The sequence below is a fragment of the Diceros bicornis genome, chromosome 29, assembly GCF_020826845.1.
Source record: "Diceros bicornis minor isolate mBicDic1 chromosome 29, mDicBic1.mat.cur, whole genome shotgun sequence".
Taxonomy (NCBI): Eukaryota; Metazoa; Chordata; class Mammalia; order Perissodactyla; family Rhinocerotidae; genus Diceros; species Diceros bicornis.
The window spans coordinates 35,703,792-35,728,585 of NC_080768.1; the positions used below are offsets into that span (position 1 = coordinate 35,703,792).

Here is a 24,794-nt window from a genome sequence, read left to right on the forward strand (position 1 = left end):
TAACATTGTATAAATTTCAGGTGTACATCATTATACTTCGATTTCTGCATGGATTACATCATGTGCTCATGTTCACCACCCAAATACTAATTACACTCCATCACCACACACATGTGCCTAATTATCCCTTTTGCCCTCCTCCCTCCCCTCTTCCTCTCTGGTAACCACCAATCCAATCTCTGTCTTATGTGTTTGTTTGTTGTTGTTTTTATCTACTACTTAATGAGTGAAATCATACGGTATTTGACCTTCTCCCTCTGATTTATTTCACTTTGCATAATACCCTCAGTGTCCATCCATGTTGTCACAAATGTCTGGATTTCATCATTTCTTATGGCTGAGTAGTATTCCGTTGTATATATATACCACATCTTCTTTATCCATTCGTCCCTTGATGAGCACTTAGGTTGCTTCCAAGTCTTGGCTATTGTGAATAACGCTGCAAGGAACACAGGGGTGCATGTATCTTTACGCATTGGTGTTTTCAAGTTCTTTGGATAGATACCCAGCAGTGGAATAGCTGGATCATATGGTGGTACTATCCTTAACTTTTTGAGGAATCTCTATACTGTTTTCCATAGTGGTTACACCAGTTTGCCCTCCCACCAGCAGTGTTATGAGAGTTCCCTTCTCTCCACATCCTGTCAACACTTGTTGTTTCCTGTCTTGTTAATTATAGCCATTCTGATGAGCGTGACGTGATATCTCATTGTAGTTTTGATTTGCATTTCCCTGATAGTTAATGATGTTGAACATCTTTTCATGTGCCTGTTGGCCATCTGTATATCTTCTTTGGAGAAATGTCTATTCAGATCTTTTGCCCATTTTTTAATTGAGTTGTTAGTTTTTTTGTTGTTGAGATGCATGAGTTCTTTATATATTTTGGAGATTAAGCCCTTATCAGATGTATGGTTTGCAAATATCTTCTCCCAATTGTTAGGTTGTCTTTTGGTTTTGTTGATGGTTTCCTTTGCTGTGCAGAAGGTTTTTAGTTTGATGTAGTCCCATTTGTTTATTTTTTCTGTTATTTCTCTTGCCCAGTCAGACATGGTGCTTGAAAATATGTTGCTAAGACCAGTGTCCAAGAGCGTACTGCCTATGTTTTCTTCTAGAAGTTTCATAGTTTCAGGTCTTACATTCAAGTCTTTAATCCATTTGGAGTTAATTTTTGTGTATGGTGTAAGGTAATGGTCTACTTTCATTTTTTTGCATGTGGCTGTCCAGTTTTCCAAACACCATGTGTTGAAGAGACTTTCCTTTCTCCATTGTATATTCTTGGCTCCTTTGTCGAAGATTAGTTGTTCATAGACGTGTGGGTTTATTTTTGGGCTTTTGATTCTATTCCATCGATCTGTGTGTATGTTTTTTGTGCCAGTACCATGCTGTTTTGGTTACTATAGCTTTGTAGTATATTTTGAAATCAGGGAGTGTGATACCTCCCGCTTTGTTCTTTTTTCTCAGGATTCCTTTGGCTATTCTGGGTCTTTTGCTGTTCCATATAAATTTTAGGATTCTTTGTTCTATTTCTATGAAAAATGTTGTTGGAACTTTCATAGGGATTTCATTGAATCTATAGATTGCTTTAGGAAGTATGGACATCTTAACTATGTTAATTCTTCCAATCCAAGAGCACGGAATATCTTTCCATTTCTTTGTGTCTTCTTCAATTTCTTTCAGCAATGTTTTATAGTTTTCGGTGTACAGATATTTCACCTCTTTGGTTAAGCTTATTCCTTGGTATTTTATTCTTTTTGTTGCAATTGTAAATGGGATTGTATTCTTAATTTCTCTTTCTGCTACTTCATTGTTAGTGTATAGAAATGCAACTGATTTTTGTATGTTGATTTTGTATCCTGCAACTTTACGGTATTCGTTTATTACTTCTAAAAGTTTTTTGGTGGATTCTTTAGGATTTTCTATATACGAAATCATGTCATGTAGTGACAGTTTCACTTCTTCCTTTCCAATTTGGATCCCTTTTATTTCTTTCTCTTGCCTGATTGCTCTGGCTAGGACTTCCAATACTATGTTAAATAGGAGTTGTGAGAGTGGGCATTCTTGTCTGTTTCCTATTCTTAGAGGGATAGCTTTAAGTTTTTCACCATTGAAGATGATATTAGCTGTGGGTTTATCATATATGGCCTTTATTATGTTGAGGTACTTTGCTTCTATACCCATTTTATTCAGAGTTTTTATCATAAATGGATGCTGTATCTTGTCAAATGCTTTCTCTGCATCTATTGAGATGATCATGTGATTTTTATTCTTCATTTTATTAACGTGGTGTGTCACATTGTCCTTGTCTGGTTTTGGTATCAGAGTAATGTTGGTTTTGTAGAATGAGTTTGGGAGCTTCCCCACCTCCTCAATTTTTTGGAAGAGTTTGAGAAGGATACGTATTAAGTTTTCTTTGAATGTTCAGTAGAATTCACCAAGGAAGCCATCTGGTCCTGGACTTTTATTTTGGGGGAGGTTTTTGATTACTGTTTCGATCTCCTTACTGGTCATTGGTCTATTCAAATTCTCTATTTCTTCTTGATCCAGTTTTGGAAGGTTGTATGATTCTAAGATTTTATCCATTTCTTCTAGATTGTCCAATTTGTTGGCATATAGCTTTTCATAGTATTCTCTTATAATCTTTTGTATTTCTGAGGTGTCTGTTGTAATTTCTCCTCTTTCATTTCTGATTTTACTTATTTGAGCCTTCTCTCTTTTTTTCTTGGTGAGTATAGCTAAAAGTTTGTCAATTTTGTTTATCTTTTCAAAGAACGAGCTCTTGGTTTTATTATTTTTTTCTATTGTTTTTTTCATCTCTATTTCATTTATTTCTGCTCTGATTTTTATTATTTCCCTTCTTCTACTGATTTTCGGCTTTATCTGTTCTTCTTTTTTCAGTTCCTTTAGGTGCATTGTTAGATTGTTTGTGTGTGATTTTTCTTGTTTGTTGTGATAGGGCTGTATTGCTATAAACTTCCCTCTTAGATCTGCTTTTGCTGTATTCCATAAATTCTGGCATGTCGTATATTCATTTTCATTTGTCTCCAGGTATTTTTTATTTCTCCTTTGATTTCTTTGTTGACCCAATCTTTGTTCAGTAGCATTTTATTTAATCTCCACATATTAGTCGCTTTTCTGGTTTTCTTCCTATAATTGATTTCTAGTTTCATACCGTTGTGGTCAGAAAAGATGCTTGGTATTATTTAAATCTTCTTAAATTTATGTAGACTTGTTTTGTGGCCTAATATGTGATCAATCCTGGAGAATGTTCCATGTGCATTTGAAAAGAATGTGTATTCTTTGGTTTTTGGATGGAATGTTCTGTATATATCCGCTAGGTCCATCTGTTCTAGTGTGTCATTAAAGGCCAATGCTTCCTTATTGATCTTCTGTTTGGATGATCTATCCGTTGGTGCAAGTGGAGTGTTCAAGTCCCCTACTATTATTTTGTTAGTGTTTTTTTCTCTTTTTATGTCTGTTAATAATTCCTTTGTATATTTAGGTGCTCCTAAGTTGGGTACATACATATTTATAAGTGTTATATCCTCTTGTTGGACTGTTCCCTTGATCATTATGTAGTGCGCTTCTTTGTCTCTTTTTACAGTTTTTGTTTTAACGTCTATTTTGTCTTATATGAGTATTGCTACCCTAGCTTTGTTTTCATTGCCATTTGTGTGGAGTATCTTTCCATCCCTTCACTTTCAGTTTGTGAGTGTCTTGAGGTCTGAAGTGTGTCTTTTGTATGCAGCATATATATGGGTCTTGTTTTTTTATCCAGTCAGCCACCCTGTGCCTTTTAATTGGAGCATTTAGTCTATTGACGTTTAAAGTAGCTATTGATAAGTATGTACTTACTTCCAACTTTTAACTTTTTCTTTCTCGGTGTTTTAGTAGTCCTTCTCTGTTCCTCTCTTCTTCACTTGCTCTTTTCCCTTGTGGTTTGATGGCTTTCTTTAGTATTATGTTTGTGTTTCTTTCTCTTAGTTTTTTGTGTATTTATTTATTATAGGTTTCTGGTTTGTGATTCCCATGGGGTCCATATACAGTGACCTGTGTATATGGGAATCTGTATTAAGTTGATGGTCTCTTTAGTTTGACCTCTGTCTGAAAACTCTACTCTTTAACTTCCTTCTCCCACATTTTATGTTTTTGATATCATATCTAACCTCTTTTTTGTGCATTTGTATCCATTACCCTCTTATCATGGAAATAGATACTTTTTCCTATTTGTGGTCTTCTCTTTTCCCCTTAAATAAGTCCCTTTAGCATTTATTGTAGTATTGGTTTCTTGGTGACAAACTCCTTTAATTTTTGCTTGTCTGGGAAACTTTTTATCGCTCCTTCCATTTTTAATGATAACCTGCTGGGTAGAGTATTCTTGGCTGTAAGTTTTTTCCTTTTAGCACTTTAAATATATCGTGCCACTCTTTTCTAGCCTGTAAGGTTTGTGCTGAGAAGTCAGCTGATAGCCTTATGGGGTTTCCTTTGTATGTAACTTGTCTTTCTCTTGCAGCTTTTAGGATTCTCTCTTTATCTTTAACTCTGGACATTTTTTTTTTTGATTTTTATTGATATTTTAATGGTTTCTAACATTGTGAAATTTTGGGTTGTACATTTTTGTTTGTCCATCACCCCATATATGACTCCCTTCACCCCTTGTGCCCACCCCCCACCCCCACTTCCCGGGTAACCACAGTCCAGTTTTCTCTGTCCATGTGTTGGTTTATATTCCACATATGAGTGAGATCATACAGTGTTTGTCTTTCTCTTTCTGGCTTATTTCACTTAACATAATATGCTCCAGGCCCATCCATGTTGTTGCAAATGGGACGATTTTGTCTTTTTTTATGGCTGAGTAGTATTCCATTGTATATATATACCACATTTTCTTAATCCAATCGTCAGTCGAGGGACACTTAGGTTGCTTCCACTTCTTGGCTATGGTGAATAATGCTGCAATGAACATAGGGGTGCATAAGCCTCTTTGGATTGTTGATTTCAGGTGCGTTGGATAGATTCCCAGTAGTGGGATGGCTGGATCATAGGGCATCTCTATTTTTAATTCTTTGAGGAATCTCCATACCGTTTTCCATAGAGGCTGCACCAATTTGCATTCCCACCAGCTGTGTATGAGGGTTCCTGTTTCTCCACATCCTCTCCAACATTTGTTGTTTTTTGTCTTGGTGATTATAGCCATTCTAACGGGCGTGAGGTGGTATCTTAGTGTTGTTTTGATTTGCATTTCCCTGATGATTAGTGATGTTGAGCATCTTTTCATGTGCCTATTGGCCATCTGTATATCTTCCTTGGAGAAGTGTCTGTTCATTTCCTCTGCCCATTATTTGATCGGGTTGTTTGTTTTTTTGTTGTTCAATTGTGTGAGTTCTTTATATATTATGGAGATCAACCCCTTGTCAGATGTATGTTTTGCAAATATTCTCTCCCAGCTGGTTGGTTGTTTGTTCATCTTGATTCTGATTTCATTTGTCTTATAAAAGCTCTTTAGTCTGATAAAGTCCCACTTGTTTATTTTTTCTTTAGTTTCCCTAGTCTGGGTAGGCATGTCATCCGAAAAGATTCCTTTAAACCCAATGTCAAATAGTGTGTTGCCTATATTTTCTTCTATGAGTTTTATAGTTTCAGGTCTCACCTTCAGGTCTTTGATCCATTTTGAGTTAATTTTTGTGAATGGCGATAGCACATGGTCCACTTTCATTCTTTTGCATGTGGCTGTCCAGTTTTCCCAACACCATTTATTGAAGAGACTTTCCTTTCTCCATTGCATGTCCTTAGCACCTTTGTCGAAAATTAGCTGTCCGTATATGTGTGGTTTTATTTCTGGGCTTTCAATTCTGTTCCATTGATCTGTGTGTCTGTTTTTGTACCAGTACCATGCTGTTTTGATTACTATTGCTTTGTAGTATGTTTTGAAGTCAGGAATTGTGATGCCTCCTGCTTTGTTCTTTTTCTTTTAACTCTGGACATTTTAACTATGATGTGTCTTGGTGTGGGCCTCTTTGGGTTTATCTTGTTTGGTGCTCTCTGTGCTTTCTGTACCTGGATGTCTGTTTCCTTCCTTAGGTTAGGGAAGTTTTCAACTATTATTTGTTCAAATAGATTCTCTGCCCCTTTTGTCTCGCTCTTCTCCTTCTGGGACACCTATAACACAGAAGTTAGTGTGCTTGATGTTGTCCCAGAGGTCCCTTAGACTGTCCTCACTCTCTTTAATTCTTTTTTCCTTTATCTGTTCAACTTGGGTGATTTCTTCTAGTCTTTCATCAAGCTCACAGATCTGTTCTTCTGTATCCTCTGGTCTGGTATTCACCCTCTAGTGAATTTTTCATTTCCAGTATTGTATTCTTCATTTCTGATTGGTTCTTTTTTATATCTTCCATTTCTTTGTTGATATTCTGACTGAGTTCATCCATTCTTCTCCCAAGATCAGTGAGCATCCTTAACACTCTTAGTTTGAACTCTCTGTTGGGTAGGTTGCTCATTTCTGTTTCACTTAGTTCCTTTTCTGGAGTTTTGTCCTGTTCCCTTACTTGGAATGTATTCTTTTGCCTCCTCATTTTGCCTCTTTCCCTGTGCTTGTGTCTATGTATTAGGTAGATCAGCTATGTCTCCTGGTCTTGCAGAGGTGACTTTATATAAGTCATGCCTTATGATGCTCAGCATTGTGCTTCCCTCAGTTCTGAATGTTCCAGGAGTGACCCCTATGTGGTCTACATGTGTCCTCCTGTTGTGGTGTGGTTGCTCTCCCTGTAGGTGCCCAGGGAGGCTGAGCTGTGCTCCTGGCCAGCTGCTGTAATGCTCAGCTGCTTGTAGTTGTTGTAGGCCCTTCAGTCTCTTTATTGGGTGTTGGGAGCCACAGCACAGTTGGCTGCAAGTTCTAATACCACATTTGTGTCGCAGTATTTCTTTTAAGTGATTAGGCCCCCAGCGTGGCAGGCTGTTAGGCTCAGGGGCTTACAGTTGCTATAAGCCTCCAGCCTTTAGGTCTCTTGTCAGCTCTCTGAGGATTGCAGCTGGGTGGGGTCGCCTCAGGCATGGGAGCACCCAGTTATTTCTGGCTTTCTAAAGTGGGGCGAACCCCATGTGGGTCTTTGAGAAGCACAATTCTTCTGCAGCTGACAAGCTCCACCGCCCACAGGTCCACAAACACAGTCAACACAGTCCTGCCCCATGTGCGCACCCTGACCTCCTGAAGTTGACCCAGTTTCTCCAAGGCGGGAGCCCCACACACTCTCCACCCGCTCCTTGCACACGTCTTGCCCCACTGAAGTGGGCCCAGTTGCCAGGCTGCAGAGAATCCAGTCACCAATCTATGCAGGCCCACAAGTTGCCTGAGGTCTTGTTGTTGGGTGGGGCCAGTCTCTAGGGTGGGCTGTCTGCCCTGGCTGAGCTGGATTAAATTGGTGCTCTAGTGGGTGGGGCAGACCTGGGCTATCAGGCCCCAGGGAGAACTTCAATGGCGTCTGCCAATGTCTGTGTCAGCATGCCCACACCATGCCACAACATTGGCTGCTGCCAGTGTCCCAGTCCCTGGAGAGGTCTCACCTCTCACTGAGATGCACTCAGAGCCTATCAAGTGAGTCTCTGTTCACCAAAACACTGTGCATCTTTTTTTCTGGTGATTTTAGGTTGCTTTCTCAAACGGGTGAATTTGTGCGTGGGCCCTTTACGAGCAGGTTTTAATTTCTTTGTGAACCAGGTTTTCTGGGTGTAATCCCCAATGTTTTAGTAGCAGGCAAAGTCAGATGTTATGCCACTTGTCTCAATTATGCTGGGTCCACAAAATGCCTACCACGGGGGTGCTCCTGGCTCAGGGCCCTGCTCCTCCAGGGAGGCTACGTACCTGTGGGCTGCTCCCTGGTGGCCATGAAGCTGGCGGCTTGTGGAGGTAGTGTTTTTCCTCTCCAGGAGGGAGTTTTTGCCTCTTCCACCTCAATTAGGATTGTCGTTTGTTGCAGGAGTTCCTCTTATCCAGTTTTCAGTTCTATCTCAGGGGTAATTTTTCCACGAGTAGTTGTCAATTGGCTGTGTCTGCAGGAGGAGGTGAGTTCAGAGTCTGCCTATGCCGCCACCTTGACTTCTCTCCTCAATGATATTCTAACTCTTGTTTTTCACGTGTTCTCTTTTGCTGTATAAAATCTCATCAGTCAGGTACACTGGCTTACTGATATTATAACTTATTACCATCCACGTTTTAACTTGAGAATAGTAGTGATAAATTCAAAAACAGTACGAATTTTGTTCAAGAATCTTTTGTTTAAACAGGCAATACATTTTAGGAAAATGGTTAAAATAAATAATTTTTGTGCCTAATGGAATAAGCTTTACTGATATACTATCTCAGTGATGCCACCTGAATAGACGTTTAGCATAGTACATAGTCTCTTCTTTCAGAACAGGTTAAAATTCAGTTACTTATAGATTTTTAATCCTTTATAAATCCTTAGATTGGGCTTATTTTTGTGGAAATAGTAATAATGGCTTATATAATAAAAGTTATAATTTTTGATATATCGTTACAGATTTTAAGTCACACATAGTCTGAGACGTTTCAATCAAGAAATTTTAAGCACTGTTTGGAGGGATTAATTTATGTAAAATTGTTGTTTTGCTTTTTCTGTTACATTTGTCTTCACACTCAGTTGTTCTGGATTCTCTAGGAACAGATATCCTATATTATTCCAATTGATGAGAAACCATATACTGTGCACCTTAAGCAAAGGTAATTTTTTATTCTTTAGTTTTGGATTTTATTTTATTTATATGAATTTGTTTACTTATAGTGAAAAATGGAGTATTCAAAAATTATAAATGTAGTTGTTATTAACATTTTTAGTTGTTTCAGGTGAATAGATGCTTTCCTGTAAATTAATTCAATTTTTGGTCCTAATGCCTCGAGTAGTCTTTTGTGAATAGGAGGGTGAGGAACAGAAAAAATAGTGACTCACCTCCTGAAGAATAATCTATACAATCTTAAGATGGCAGAACCAACAAGACCTTTATAATCATGGCAGGATGTCACAATAAGTAAGTCTGTCACTGATTGTATCCATTAGGGTTTGATCGGGAAGGCAGACCCACCACCAGCGATATGGAATAAGGGATTTAATATAGAATTTAGATCATATACTGTTGTGGGAGCTGGTGAATAGTTTATGGAAAACAGCACTAGCTATATGCCATCCTTCAGAGAATTGAGAAAATAATTGAAATAATATTCTATAGGGTTTAGTTCTCTGATGAAAACCCAGTTGAAAAAGCTTGGCTTGGAAGTAACTTGTGACTTTAAGAGGCTAGTTTCAGTTAAATTTTGGGAGTAGAACTAGACTACATGGTATTAGGGAGAGGCAACTTGTGAGAAACTGAAAGTAGTAAGTGTAAATAACTTTTTCAAAACTGTTTGGCAGAGAAAGAAGAAAGAGAAGACTCAGATGAATGCTTTTTAATAAAGAAGAATCAAAGTGCTTTTGGCTGAGGGGAAGTTTCTTAAAAAGAGATGTGTAAACAATGATTCATTGTGTAAGATGCCGAAGAATGGCATTGAGTAAAAGAGTTAACCTAATCCTTTAGACAGAAGGGAAGAAGAATATGGTAAATGACCACCCAAAGAACTTTTCAAGTATATAAGAGGGAAAGTGAGAGAAATAACATTGCTTTTGAACATCTTATCGGGACTATAAACAGTGAAATATAGAGACTGGAGCCTGGGAGTTTGATAGAGCATGTGTATATTGTTTTGGGAAATTATCTGCATAATGATTATGACAGCATAATGACAATTAGGAAGCTATTGAAAATAACTTATAGGAGAAACAATGGGAAGCAGAACTATGACTGTGTAGAGGTGAGGACTTTTTTATTTTTTGAGACATACTGAGGTAGCAGAAAAAAGATTAGCTAACAGATCAGATATAGTGGTGGCAGAGATTTGGTGGGGCAATGAAAGAGAAGGGGAACAGATCTGAGACAGGGGAAATATGGGCTAATTTTTGGAGAATTTGGGTATGAAGTACTTGTGGGATATCCCAGGAGAAATATCCAGTTGACAGGCTGTTTACAATATGAGAGAGAGATGTGGCTTTCAAAGCCATCTTTTTATATAGGTATAAAGGAAGCACCAGAAATGAACAAGATAAATCTATGGGGGGGGGGCGGTTATTAAAGGCGAGACTGAAAAACAACCCAGAATTGAATCCCATGGAAACATTTAAGGGAAGAATCAAGGATACAGATGAAGGGACTTATAAAGTAGACAAAGTTATGAGAGAAACCAGGGAGAAATGGTATGATTGAAGTTGAAGAGTATATGGTTTGAAAAAGGGGAATGTGGTCAACAACATGAAGTGCATGAGAGTAGTTTTACTTGACTTCAAACTGCCTTTTGGATTTGACAACTAAGGGGTCGTTAGTAACCTATAAGATCAGTTCAATGGGGGATTCCCAAAGGAAGCTAGTCTGAGTGGTCTAGTTACGTTACGTTGGATTGAGGAGTGAGCACAAGGTGAGGAAGCATAACTAAAGTAGCATATTAAGTACAAGCAATGATGCCAGAGAAGGTGGAACTTGTAGTTTCAGTACTTGTGCTCAGATCAATATGACTTTTACACAATACTCTTCCATTTCATTATAGAGGTAATACATATGCATGGTAGTAAAATTTAGAAAGACGGAAAAAACAGAACTCTCGTAATCCTACATCCTTTGTTCATATCTTTGTAAATTTTCAAATCCGTTCATATCTTTGTAAATTTTAAAATGCTTTTGTCTCATCTTGTAGTCTCTCGCCTTATTCAAAGAGTCCATTGAGATAGGAAAATTATTTTGAGTAATTGTGCATTTCTTTATGTCAAAAGAAAATACTGTGTTTGTCAGGAGTTGGCAAACTTTTTTTCTTAGGCTTTGAGGGCCATACTCGCTCCGTCAAAATGCCTCCACTCTGCTGTTGTAGCACAAAGCAGCATAGACCATACATATAAGTGAATGGGTGTGGTGTGTTCCAACAAAATTTTATTTACAAAAACAGAGGTATTTAAGGGTGTTAATTTGCTGACTGCTGCTTTATATGTTTCAAAAAGAATAACTTTTTAAATTCTCTCTCTTTTATATTCAGAATTTTTTTAGCAGATAATTTTATGGTTTATTTGTATAATCAAGGATCTGTGAATTCTTATTCTTCAAATATTCAGGTAAGATTTAAGTTCTCTGTTTTACAGATTTTGAAACCTTTTTTACATTGAAAATGGTTTCCTAATGCAGAAGACTTTGTAGTCACAGGAAATATAATTAAGGGATCATCCATTTATTGCCTCATTTTCCCCATTATTAGGCGGAAAGTCTCTTTTTTATTGTGTAAGTTTCAGATATACGGCTTTATAATTCAACATGTGTATATACTACAAAGTGATCACCACCACAGGTCTAGTTACCATCCATCACCATACAATTGACCCTCTTCACTCATTTCACCCACCCCCTAACCCCCTTCCCTGCTGGTAATCACTAATCTGTTCTCTGTATCTATGAGTTTTGTTTTATTTTGTTTTGTTTTTTTAGACTCTACATATGAGTGAAATCATATGGTATTTGGTTTTCTCTGTCTGACTTATTTCGCTTAGCATAATACCCTCAAGGTCAATTTTATGTCGTCACAAATGGCAAGATTTCATTCTTTTTTATAGCCGAGTAGTATTCCATTGTGTATATTTACCACGTCTTCTTTATCCAATTCATCCATCAATGGGTACTTAGGTTGTTTCTGTATCTTGGCTATTATAAATAATGCTGCAATGAACATAGATGTGCACATATCTTTTTGAGTTAGTGTTTTCATTTTTTTCAGATAAACACCCAGAAGTGGAATTGCTGATTCATATGGTAGTTCTATTTTTAATTATTTGAGGAACCTTCATACTGTTTTCCGCAGTGGCTGCACTAGTTTACATTCCCAGCAACAGTGCACAAGGGTTCCCTTTTTTCCGTATGCTTGCCAACACTTGTTATTTTTTGTCTTTTTGATAATAGGCGTTCTGACAGGTGTAAGGTGACAACTCATTATGGTTTTGATTTGCATTTCCCTGATGATTAGTGGTGTTGAGCATCTTTTCATGTACCTGTTGGCCATCTGTATGTCTTCTTTGGAAAAATGTCTGTTCAGGTCCTCTGCCCATCTTTTAATTGGATTGTTTGTTTTTTCTCGATATTGACTTTATGAGTTCGTTATATATTTTGGATATTAACCCCTTAGCAGATATATGATTTGCAAATATCTTCACCAATTTAGTAGGTTGTCTTTTTGTTCTGTTGATGGTTTCCTTTGCCGTGCAAAAACTTTTTAGTTTGATGTGGTCCCATTTGTTTATTTTGGTTTTGTTGTCCTTGCCTGAGGAGACAGATCTAAGAAAATATCACTAAGACTGATGTCAAAGAGCTGACTATGTATGTTTTCTTCCAGGAGTTTTATGGTTTAAGGTGTTACATTCAATTTTTTAATCCATTTTGAGTCTTTTATTTATTTATTTATTTATTTATTTATTTATTTATTTATTGTGAGGAAGATCAGCCCTGAGCTAACATCCGATGCCAATCCTCCTCTTTTTTGCTGAGAAAGATTGGCCCTGGGCTAACATCTGTGGCCATCTTCCTCTCCTTTATATGGGATGCCACCACAGCGTGGCTTGACAAGCCGTGTGTTGGTGTGAGCCCGGGATCCGAACCTGCGACCCCTCGGGCTGCCGAAGTGAAGTGCGTGCACTTAAACCACTGTGCCACCAGGCTGGCCCCGAGTTTATTTTTGTATATGGTGTAAGACAGTAGTCCAGTTTCATTCTTTTGCATGTGGCTGTCCAGTTCTCCCAAGACCATTTTTTGAAGGGACTGTCTTTTCCCCATTGTATATTCTTGCTTCTTTTGTCATGGATTAATTGACCATATAAGCATGGGTTTATTTCTGGGCTCTCTGTTCTGTTTCATTGATCTATGTGTCTGTTTTTGTGCCAGTACCCTACTCTTTTGGTTACTGTAGCTTTGTAGTATAGTTTGAAATCAGGAAACGTGATTCCTCAAACTTTGTTTGTCTTTCTTAAGATTGTTTTGGCTATTCTGGGTCTTTCGTGATTTCATACAAATTTTAGGATTATTTGGTCTAGTTCTGTGAAAAATGCCATTGGTATTTTGGTGGGGATTGCATTGAACTTGTAGATTGCTTTGGGTAGTATGGACATTTTAATAATAGTTCTTCCAATCCATGAGCACGGTGTATCTTTCCCTTTACTTACGTTGCCTTCCATTTCTTTCATCCATGTCTTATAGTTTTCAGAGTACAAGTCTTTTATCTCCTTGGATAATGTATTTCTAGATATTTTATTTTATTTTTTTGTGAGGAAGATCGACCCTGAGCTAAAAACGTTGCCAGTCCTCCTCTCTTTGCTTGAGGAAAATTGTCCCTGAGCTAACATCTGTGCCAATCTTCCTTTAGTTTTTGTATGTGGGACACCACCACAGCATGGTTTGATGAGTGGTATGTAGGTCCGCACCTGGAATCCAAACCTGCGAGCCCAGGGCCGCTGAAGTGGAGTGTGTGAACTTAACCACTACGCCACCGGGCTGGCCCTGATATTTTATTCTTTTTGATGCAATTGTACATGGGATTGCTTTCTTAATTTCTCTTTCTGATAGTTCGTTATTAGTGTATAGAGACACAATCAACTTCTGTGTATTAATTTTGTATCCTGCAATTTTAGTGAATTCATTTATTAGTTCTAATAGTCTTTTGGTGGATTCTCTATTTATTCTACCTACGGTACTGTGTCATCTGCAAATAGTGAAAGTTTTACTTCTTTCTTTCCAATTTGGATGCCTTTTATTTCTTTTTCTTGACTAACTACTACGGCAGGACTTCCAATACTATGTTGAATAAGAGTGGTGAGAGTGGGCATCTTTGTCTTGTTCCTGTTCTTAGAGGGATAACTTTCAGTTTTTCACTGTTGAGTATGATGTTAGCTGTGTTATCATATGTGGCCTTTATTATGTTGAGGTACTTTCCTTCTGTACTCATTTTACTCAGGGTTTTTATCAAAAATGGATGCTGAATCTTGTAAAATGCTTTCTCTGTATCTATTGAGGTGGTCATGTGATTTTTATTCTTCATTTTGTTAATGTGGTATAGCATGTTGATTGATTTGCAGATGTTTAACCATCTCCTTGCATCCCTGGAATAAACCCCACTGGGTTATGGTGTCTGATCCTTTTAATGTATTGTTGAATTCAGTTTACTAATATTTTGTTGATAATTTTTGCATATATGTTCATCAGGGATATTGACCTGTAATTTTCTTTTATTGTGGTGTCCTTGGATTGAAAACCTTTCCTTTTTTTTTACCTCCATCCCATCCATCAATAAATCTTATTGATTCTACCCTTCAAATTTATATCCAGATCTATGTTCTTCCTCTGTCTCCATCCACTGATACCACTCTTTTCTCAGTAAACATCATATCTAGTATGAATTATTGCCATAACTTTCTGAATAGCCTCCCTGGTTTCACACCTTGCGCATCCCCTTAGTCAATTCTCAACATGGCAACCAGATAGATCTTATTAGAACCTAGTCAGATTACGTGCTTCTCTGCTCAGAACCCTCCATGGGATGACCTCCTCTTGCTCGCAAAGTGAAAACCAAAGTCATTTTATATCTGACAACCTTTACACAGTCTGATCGTCTTTACCTGTCTGACCTCATGTCCTGTTATTTTCTACATTGTTCATCTGTTCCAGCCACATTGATCTCTCTCTTGTTCTTTTTTTCTTTATCTGGGAGAGTTACTATTTCTCCATCATATTTGAAGGATATTTTTGCTGGATAGAGTATTCTTGGCTGAAAGTTTTTGTCTTTTAGTATTTTGAATATATCATTCCAGTCTCTTCTAGCCTGAAAAGTTTCTGTTGAGAAATCCGCTGAGAGCCTGATGGGAGTTACTTTGTACGTTATTTTTTGTTTTTGTCTAGCTGCCCTTAATATTGTTTCTTTGTCGTTGACCCTGGCTAGCCTTACCACTAGGTGTCGTGGTGAAGGCCTTTGTCTGTTAATATATATAGGCGTCCTGTTGGCTTCGCTTACTGGTATTTCCTGCTCCTTCCCCAGATTTGGGAAATTTCCAGCTATTATTTCCTTGAATAGGCTCTCTGTTCCTCTTTCCCTCTCCTCTCCCTCAGGAATACCTATAATTCTTATGTTACATTTTCTAATAGAGTCAGATATTTCTCAGAGTCTTTCTTCATTTCTTTTTAGTCTTAGTTCTCTCTCTTCTTCCATCTGGAGTATATCTGTATTCCTATCCTCTAAAGTACTAATTCTTTCCTCCATATTGTCAGCTCTGTTCTTTAAAGATTCCGGATTCTCCTTTATCTCCTCCATTGTGTTCTTCATCTCCATCAGCACTGATTGGTTTTTCTTTATGATTTCAATCTCTTTTGTGAAGAAACTCCTAATCTCATTGAATTGTTTGTCTGTGTTGTCTCGTATTTTGTTGAGTGTTTTTATGATAGCTATTTTGAAATCTCTGTCATTTAGTTTATGGATTTCTGTGTCTTCGGGGTTGATTTCTGGGTGCTTGTCATTTTGTTTCTGGTCTGGTGATTTCATATATTTTTGCATTGTGGTTCCTGTGTTGGTTTTGATTTTCCTCATCCTGGAAGTCTCTGGTTGCAATTTCCACCTGCCGCCACTGTCTGGTGGTAAAGGGCTGTGTAGTCTAAGCCCCCTGCGCTCTGCCCCAGTTTTTCTGCTGCGATCCGCAGTTTTGTTTTGTTTTGTTTTATTTTTTCCCCACTGCGATCCACGGGTCCAGTCCAGTTTGTTCAGGTCTGCCTTGGATCGCTAGGTCTGGTCGAGCTGCAGACTCCGGGTTGCGGGGAGGGGGGAGCTCTCTCTTTTGCCCTCTGGGTCCCTGACGTGGGAGGCTTCTCGTTTGCCCCTCTTTATCCGCTCTCTGGGGTGCTCAGATGTTGATGGTAGCCCTGTGGCTCCTCTGAGCCCTCTGTGCGGGAGTTTCCCACTGGCTGAGAGAGCCCGAAGAGCTACAGTTTCCCGCCGAGGGCCGCCCCTCCTCCCTCTCTGGGAGCCGCGCGGACCGGGATCGCTGATCTGATGGGGAGGGAGCGGAGTTCTCCTTACCTCTCCCCACTTCCTCCGAGGGCCCAGCACGTTCCGCTCTCAGATGTGCGGCAGTGTGGATCCCTCCACTCTAGGTTTTCACTGTCTGGGATTCCGTTGTTGGTCTGTGGCTGTTGCTTTTGTTGTATCTTGTGGGGGAAGAATTCATGGGAAAGCTCACTCCGCCATGATACTGACGTCACTCTCCTCTCTCTTGTTCTTTTTTTTTGCTGAGGCAGATTCACCCTGAGCTAACATCTGCTGCCACTCTTCCTCTCTTTTTTTTTTTGTATGTGAGCCACTGCCACAGCATGGCCACTGACAGACAAGTGGTGTAGGTCCGTGCCTGGGAACTGAACCCAGGCTGCCGAAATGGAGCACACTGAGCTGAACCATTAGGCCACCGGGGCTGGCCCTCTTTGTTGTTCTTCAGACATACCAGACATTTTCTTCTTTCAAGGACTTTGCACTTTCTATTTCCTTTGATCCATATGCTTTCTGTTTTTCTCCCTTGTGTCCTTCAGGTCTTTGCTCAAAATCGCCCTATTAGTCTTTGACTAACCCCTATTTTAAATTACACTCTTACCCTTAGTATTCTCTTTCCTTACCTGTTTTGTTTTCCTAGAGAGTGGTTACCAATATATGATGTGCCATATATTTTATCTATTTACTTTGTTTTCTGTTTCCCCAGTGTGATATAATCTTCCTGAGGGCAGGGCTTTTGGTCTGTTTTATGCACTGATGTATCACTAGTGCTTAGAAAGATGCCTGGCACATAGTTAGTGTATAATAATAATTTGTTGAAATATATAATTGGACACCATATTTTTTCATGGATGTATTGAATAGGACTGTCAGTTTCCTTTTCTTGCTCCTTTGTTCTCCCCTTAGTTCCAACTTAAAGCAGTGTGTTAATGAGAAATCTTACATTGATTTCACCAAAATTTATAGCACAATTGAATCTCAGAAATTATGTAATCTTCCATATTTTTCCTGTGGTGATGTATACTGTATCTCTAGCTGAATTGTTCTGTGGTCAGAGACCAAACTTTGTATGACTTCAGTCCTTTAAAATTTGTTGTTGTGCTTCATGGCCCAGAATATGGTTTCGTTTTTGTAAATGTTGCATGTTCTTTAAAAAGAAAGTGTATTCTGCAGTTTTTAAGTATAGTGTTCTACCTATATTAAGTTGTCAACATGCTGTTCAAATCTTCTATATATTCTGAATGCTTGATTTATCGATTACTGACAGAAATGTATGTTTAAAAATCTTTTACTATGATTGTGCATTTCTCTATTTTTTTTTTTTTTTTTTGTGAGGAGGTCAGCCCTGTGCTAACATCTGCCAATCCTCCTCTTTTTTTGCTGAGGAAGACGGCCCTGGGCTAACATCTGTGCCCATCTTCCTCCACTTTATATGGGACGCCGCCACAGCATGGCCTGCCAAGCAGTGCGTCGGTGCGTGCCCGGGATCCGAACCAGCGAACCCCGGGCCGCCACAGCGGAGCGCGCTCACTTAACTGCCTGCGCCACCGAGCCGGCCCCTGCATTTCTCTGTTTTTATTATTCTTTCAATTTAGGCTTTATATATTGTGAAGCTATATTATTAAGTGAATACAAATTTGGAATATTTATATCTTGCTGGTGAATTTGAGTATGATGAAATTCTTATCATTATGAAATTATGATACCTTATTGCTAGTACTGCATTTTGCTTGTAAGTCTACACTTTCTGTATTAGTGTAGTTTCAGAATCATCCTTTTGGTTTGTGTTGGCATGGTATATCTTTTTCTAGCTCTTCAATCTTCCTGTGCCCTTAAATTTTAGATATTTCTTTTCAGCAGAATTTTAAAGAAATCCAGATTCACAATCTTTGCCTTTTAATTGATGACTTAAAGTTATCTACTGGAAAATAATTTTACTTAAAATATGGATAACACTTTGGAAGCAGGGTGTAAAATAATAATCTCAAGTATTAATATGAAAAGAGTCGTTAATATAGTGAAAGTGGCAAATATGGGGAGACATTTTTCTGAATGTCACTTTATTCATACTGATTATAAACCAGTATGGTTATAAACCAGGTAGCCTGTGAAAAATATTCAGAAAGTTCTATTAAGTATAAAAGTAAGAAATCATTAGAAAGTTTTGTCAATTCCTAAGTAACTGCTTCACTTTTATTCTTTCCTAGGCTCAGTGCTACTACCAGGGACATGTTGAAGGATATCCAAGTTCTGTTGTTGCACTTAGCACATGCTCTGGACTGAGGTTATGTATTTTCTATCATTGATATACAAGCACCATAGTTATGATGTTTGGCTGCAGTAAATTTGTTATGTTTTTATTAAATGTGCAGCTGGAAGAGGATTCCATGTGGAGATTATTCAGTGATATCCTCCTCTGAACATGTTTTTCTTACTTCTCACTGACCAGAGATATTTCTAATGTCCTTGAAGGTTTCAATTTCCTGGTCTCCTTGCTCTATATCTTGTTTCTTCTTAACTGTAGAAATGATGATTCAACATGCTTGAGTATAGCAAGTTGGAGGGAATAAACTTAAGGTAGCTTATTTTTTCAGTAAATAGAATATTTTTAATACCTACCATGTACCAGCTACTAGCTTAGTGTTTGGAGACATAAATATAAATAAAGATAAACAAGGCATGCTTTTTCTCAAGGAATCATCTTTAGAGAAAGAAAGCAAACTCTATATAAACAAGTCATTATTAATATAGTGCTCATATTTTTCTAATATCACTATCTTAAACTCTCTAAGAATTATAGAGTTTCCTCCTTAGTGCTTAGAGTTTTCCATTCTGTCAGTAAGTTCTTCACCTTCATTTTGTAGTGTAGGATCCTTGTTTTTGCAACCAAATTTTCCTTGGTGCTTTTTACATGGAACTCTGAAATTTGGTTTTTAGGGATTAGGCACTTGAATTGTTACCTGTATTCAGGGAAGAATAGTTATAAAAATCGTTAACTCTTTAAAATCTTGCTTTTAATTTCTTTTTTTTTAAACTTTGTTTATTTTTTGGTGAGGAAGATTTGCGCTGAGCTAACATCTGTGCTAGTCTTCCTATATTTTGTATGTGGGTCGCTGCCACAGCATGGCTGCTGATGAGTGGTGTTGGTCTGTGCCTGGGGAACCAAACTCGGGCCACTGAAGTGGAGCATGCCGAACTTAACCACTAGGCCATGGGGCCAGCCTTGCTTTTAATTTCTTATTCAGACTATGTGCATAAACAAAATTAATAAATGTGTTTTCATAATTACTGTTAAATTTTACTTTTATAAATAAGATTTCTTATTATATATCCTTTTGTTATACAAGCCATGTAATCATTTTTCAAAAGCAGTGCAAGCTAGAGAGAAAGTCATCAAAATTTCTATTTACTATTGCTTTCATTAAGTCATTGACTTGAAGCACAGGGGAATTATTTGATCACTATAATGCTGTATACTTGTACACCTAGCAACTGATTACATAATTTCTCCTAAATTTATAGGTATAAAGAAAATGAAATGAAAAACTAGTTTTATAGATTGGGGAAGATCTTTTTTCTCTTCAGAGTCATCTCCAAAAAAGAGTTTGGGTCAAAATACTGATCTCAAAGATGTTCTGTATCTTTCTTCGTGTTTTTTTGTTTTTTTTTTTTGTTTTTGGATTCTGTCAGAGTTTTAGAATATAGAATTGATTACAAGCACTTACATTTTAATCCTTAATTTTACAGAGGAATACTGCAATTTGAAAATGTTTCTTATGGAATCGAGCCTCTGGAATCTACAGTTGAATTTCAGCATCTTCTTTATAAATTAAGGAATGAAAACAATGAATTTGCAGTTCTTACTGAAAATAACCGAGGCATAGAACAAAACCCAATGAACTATAATATTTTTATCAGTGAAAAAGTGAGTTGTGTATGCTTTATTATTACTTTCAAGGCAGTTGTTGCTTTAATTTATTTTTAAAAAGAAATTTATTACCTATTGTATAGCTGTAGAAAATATCCTTTCCTTGAGATCATCCTCGCCTTTTCTTAACCTTACAATTTCCTTTGAACATATATTGCCTTTTTCTTCTTTTTTTTTGGTGATGAAGATTGGCCCTGAGCTAACATCCATTGCCAATCTTCCTCTTCTTTTTTTTGCTTGAGGAAGATTGTCCCTGAGATAACATCTGTGCCAATCTTCCTCTGTTTTGTATGTGGAATGCCACCACAGCATGGCTTGGTGAGCGGTGTGTAGGTCCACGCCTGGGATCCAAACCCCAGGCTGCCGGAGTGGAGCATGCAAACTTAACCACTATGCCACCAGGCCGGCCCCTGCCTTTTTCTTCTTGTAACAATCTATCATTTACTTTTTATGACCAGTTTTATTTTAATTCTTATTTTGTCTGTTAACGTGCTTATCTTTCTGAAAATTAACCACTGTATTTTTGATATAAACTTAAAAAACTCAGTTCCTGCTTTTGTCTCTATATTCCTGAAAGTTATTCAATAAAGCCAATATTTATAAAGGTTGCATTCATAGCCAAGGAGTCAGCATTAATTAAATTATAGATATAATTAAAATGTGATAAGCAGGATTGTCATATATGGCCATGTAAATTGTTCTGTGTATACCCTATATAACTGCATGTTTTGGTCTTCATTCAAGTAATTGTGAAGGAGAAAATTTTTGTGCCAAGTAAAAGTGGCATAAATATGCATAGTTTAAACAAGAGATATATGGCAGTATTAGTGGTTCGCAGTACGTGTTCTCCCGATCTTATGTCAGTTTAAAACAAAACGAACCCCTCAGAATTTAGCTGGGCGTGTAGAAAAAGACTACATTTCTCAGGTTCTCCTGCATCTAGGAAGAGCCATGTGACAAGGTTATGGCTAATGACATGTGAGCAGGTGTAATATATGTCATGTCTGGATTTAATTCTAAAGGAAGGGATCTTATCCTTTTTTCATTTTCCCTTTGCTACTGACTGCAATGTGGCCATGTTGATACATCATAGTCCACAAGGATGAGGCTGATACCATACATAGCAAAGCAGTAAGGTAGAATGAGCCTTGCTCCTGAAGAATTTACAAGACTAAACCACCATACCTCTTCAGACTTTAATGTGAAAGAAATAAACTCTAGTATTGTTTAATCCACTGTTATTTTTGTGTCTCTGTTATAGCTTCTAATCCTATATCCAAAATAATACAGGGCTGAAATGTGCTGCACCAAAGTATTCAGTGCTATCATATATATGTGTATAATTTAAAATGAAACTTTCTTAACTAAACACTAAAAATTTTCTTTGCCTTCTAAGAATTTAGGAGGGTAATTTACAGTGGCTTAGATTACCCAGTATGGTGGACAATGTTGGTGCTCTGCCCAGAGCCCCTCAGATCCTTTTTTCCCATATTTTTATGGATATAGGGCGGGAGGGTGGGCCACCTTGTCTTTAGTTGTGCTTTTGCTTTTAACATCTAGATCTGTGACTCTTTTTTAAAATTTTTACTTAAAATTTTTTTTTCCAGTTTTATTGAGATATAATTTTCATGTAACATTTTATTAGTTTAAGGTGTATGACATAATGATGTGATATACGTATATATTGTGAAATGATCACCACAATAACTCTAGTTAACGTTATCACTACACATAGACATTTTTTTTCTTGTGATGAGAACTTTTAAGATTTACTCTCTTAGCATATGATGACTTTAAACATTCACCACTTGATGATGGTATGTGGTAATTTTAATGTATTGTTGAGCTCGATTTACTAATAACTTGTTGAGGATTTTTGCATCTTGTTCCTCAAGGATGTTGGCTTTTAATTTTCTTTTCTTGTGGCTCTTAGTTTCATTGATCTTTTCTATCTTCATTTTAATCTCTATTTCATTTATTTCCATTCTGATCTTTAGTATTTCCTTCCTTCTACTACCTTTGGGCTTCGTTTGTTCTTCTTTTTCTAGTTTTTTAAGGTGTAAAGTTAGGTTGTTTATTTGAAATCTTTCATATTTCTTGATGTAGGCATTTATTGCTATGGACTCCCTCTTAGAATTGCTTTTGCTGCATCCCATAAGTTTTTGTATGTTGTATCTCCATTTTCATTTGTCTCAAGGTATTTTTTGATTTCTCTTTTGAATTCTTCCTTGACCCATTGGTTTGTTCAGTAGCATGTTGTTTGATCTCCACATATTTATGAATTTTCCATTTTATTCTTGTAATCAATTTCTAGTTTCATACCATTGTGCTCAGAAAAGATGCCTGATATGATTTAAATCTTAACTTTATTAAGACTTGTTTTTTTGCCTAACATATGATCTATCCTGGATAATGTTTCATGTGTGTTTGAGAAGAATGTGTATTCTTTTGCTTTTGGATGAAGTGTTCCGTATATGTCTGTTAAATCCATGTGCTCTAATGTGTTGTTTATGGCCAGTGTTTCCTTACTGATTTTCTATGTGGATGATCTATCCACTGATGAAAGTGGGATTTAAAGTCCCCTATTATTATTGTATTGCTGTCTGTTTCTCCCTTTAGGTCTGTTTATGTATTTAGGTGCTCCTATTGTGGGTGTGTAAATATTTACAAATGTTATATCCTCCTGTTGGATTGACCTTTAACATTATATAATGACCTTCTTTGTGTCTTATCAGTCTTTGTTTTAAAGTCTATTTTGTCTGATAGAAGTATAGCTTCCCCAGCTTTCTTTTGGTTTCCATTTGCATGGAATATCTTTTTCCACCCCTTCACTTTCAGTCTGTGATTGACCTTACATCTGAAGTGAGTCTCTTATAGGCAACATATAGATGAGTCTTGTTTTAAATATCCATTCAGCCACTCTCTCAATTGAATAATTTAATCCATTTATATTTGAAGTAACTATTGATAGTGTTGTACTTATTGCCATTTGTTGTTTTCTGACTGTTTTGTAATTCCTTTGTTCCTTCTTCTCCTCTTGTTTTCTTTGTGATTTGTAATTTTCTGTACTGGTATGCTTAAATTCCTTTCTCTTTATCTTTTATGTATGTACTATAGGTTTTTGCTTTGTGGTTACCATGAGGCTTACATAAAGCCACTTATAATAATCTATTTTAGGTGATAACAACTTAAGTTTGAATGCATTCTAAAGCTCTGTGTTTTTAACCCAGTCCCACATTTTATGTTTTTGATGTCACAATTGATCTTTTTTTCTTGTGTATCCATTAACAAATTGCTGTAGCTATAGTTTTACTGCTTTTGTCTTTTAACTTTCATACTACCTTTATAAATGATTAAGCCACCACCTTTATAACTTTAGCTTATTTTGAATTTTACTATATATTTACCTTTTCCAGTGAGATTTATACTTTTATGTGTTTTCCTGTTACTAAATAACACCCTTTTGTTTCAGCTTATAGAAGTTTTTTTTTAACATTTCTTGCAAGGCCAATCTAGTGGTGATGAATTCTTTCAGTTTTTGCTTGTCTAGAAAACTATTTCTCCTTCTATTCTGAATGACAGCTTTCCTGGGTAGAGAATTCTGGGTTGGCATTTTTTTTCTTTCAACACTTTGAATATATCTTGCCACTCTCTTCTGGTCTGTAAAGTTTCTGCTGAATAATCTGCTGATAGTCTTATGGGAGTTTCTTATATGTAACAAGTTGTTTTTCTCTTGGTGCCTTTAAGATTCTCTCCTTGCCTTTAACTTTTGACACATTATTATATGTCTTACTGTTGTTCTCTTTGGCTTCATCATATTTAGGATCTCTGTGTGTCCTGGATCTGGATGTCTGTTTCATTTGCCAGATTAAGGAAGTTTTCAGCCCTATGTCTTCAAGTGGTTTTTCTGCACCTTTTTCTCTCTCTTATCCTTCAAGGACTCCTATATTGCAGATGTTGGTCAGCTTGATGTTGTCCCATAAGTCCCTTAAGCTATGTTCACTCCTTTTCATTCTTTTCCTTTTGCTCTTCTGATTAGGTGAGTTCCACTGCCCTGTCTTTGAGTTCACTGATCCTTTTTTCGGCTTCATTTAGTCTGATGTCCAACCCCTATGTTGTATTTTTCAGTTCAGTTATTGTATTCTTCGTCTCTGTGATTTCTATTTGGTATCTTTTCTATTTTCTCTTTCTTTGTTGAAATGCTTGCTTTGTTCATCCATTTCTTCTGATCTCAGTGACCATCTTTATCATCATTATTTTGAACTCCTTATTGGGTAAATCACTTATCTCCATTTCATTAAGGTCTTTTTCTTTAGTTTTCCTTGTTCTTTCATCTGGAACATATTCCTATTTTTCTTTGTTTTACTTGGCTCTTTATGTTGGTTTCTATGCATTAGATATACCAGCCACCTCTCCTTGTCTTGAAGGAGTGGTCTTGTGTAGGATGAATCTTATTGGTCAACTCTACCCCAGCTCTAAGTTGTTTCTCAAACCTTGGTGATTGTTCAAGCAGCCTATTTTATTTTTAGTGGCTCCCAGTAGTTGAGGGTGTATTAAGACCTGTCAGTGTCCTAAAGGGGAGGATCTCAGTCAGCACTTGGATTCAGGCTGATTGAAACCAGACCCTCAGGCAGTAGCTTTTATTTTATTTTATTTTAATTAATTAATTAATTAATTTTTTGGTGAGGAAGATTGGCCCCGAGCTAACATCTGTTAACA

At 37.2% G+C, this 24,794-nt stretch overlaps 1 protein-coding gene across 1 annotated transcript in view; it reads left to right on the forward strand.

Moving 5' to 3' along the window:
- Positions 1 to 24,794, forward strand: part of ADAM32 (ADAM metallopeptidase domain 32) — a gene marked incomplete at its 5' end in the record, with an annotated part of 239,609 nt that overhangs the window by 29,759 nt on the left and 185,056 nt on the right. The window contains 4 exons of the mRNA XM_058524868.1: positions 8,673 to 8,734; positions 11,123 to 11,198; positions 18,355 to 18,431; positions 19,895 to 20,072. Of these exons, the coding sequence (XP_058380851.1) occupies positions 8,673 to 8,734; positions 11,123 to 11,198; positions 18,355 to 18,431; positions 19,895 to 20,072 (393 nt within the window). The remainder of the gene's footprint in view (positions 1 to 8,672; positions 8,735 to 11,122; positions 11,199 to 18,354; positions 18,432 to 19,894; positions 20,073 to 24,794) is intronic.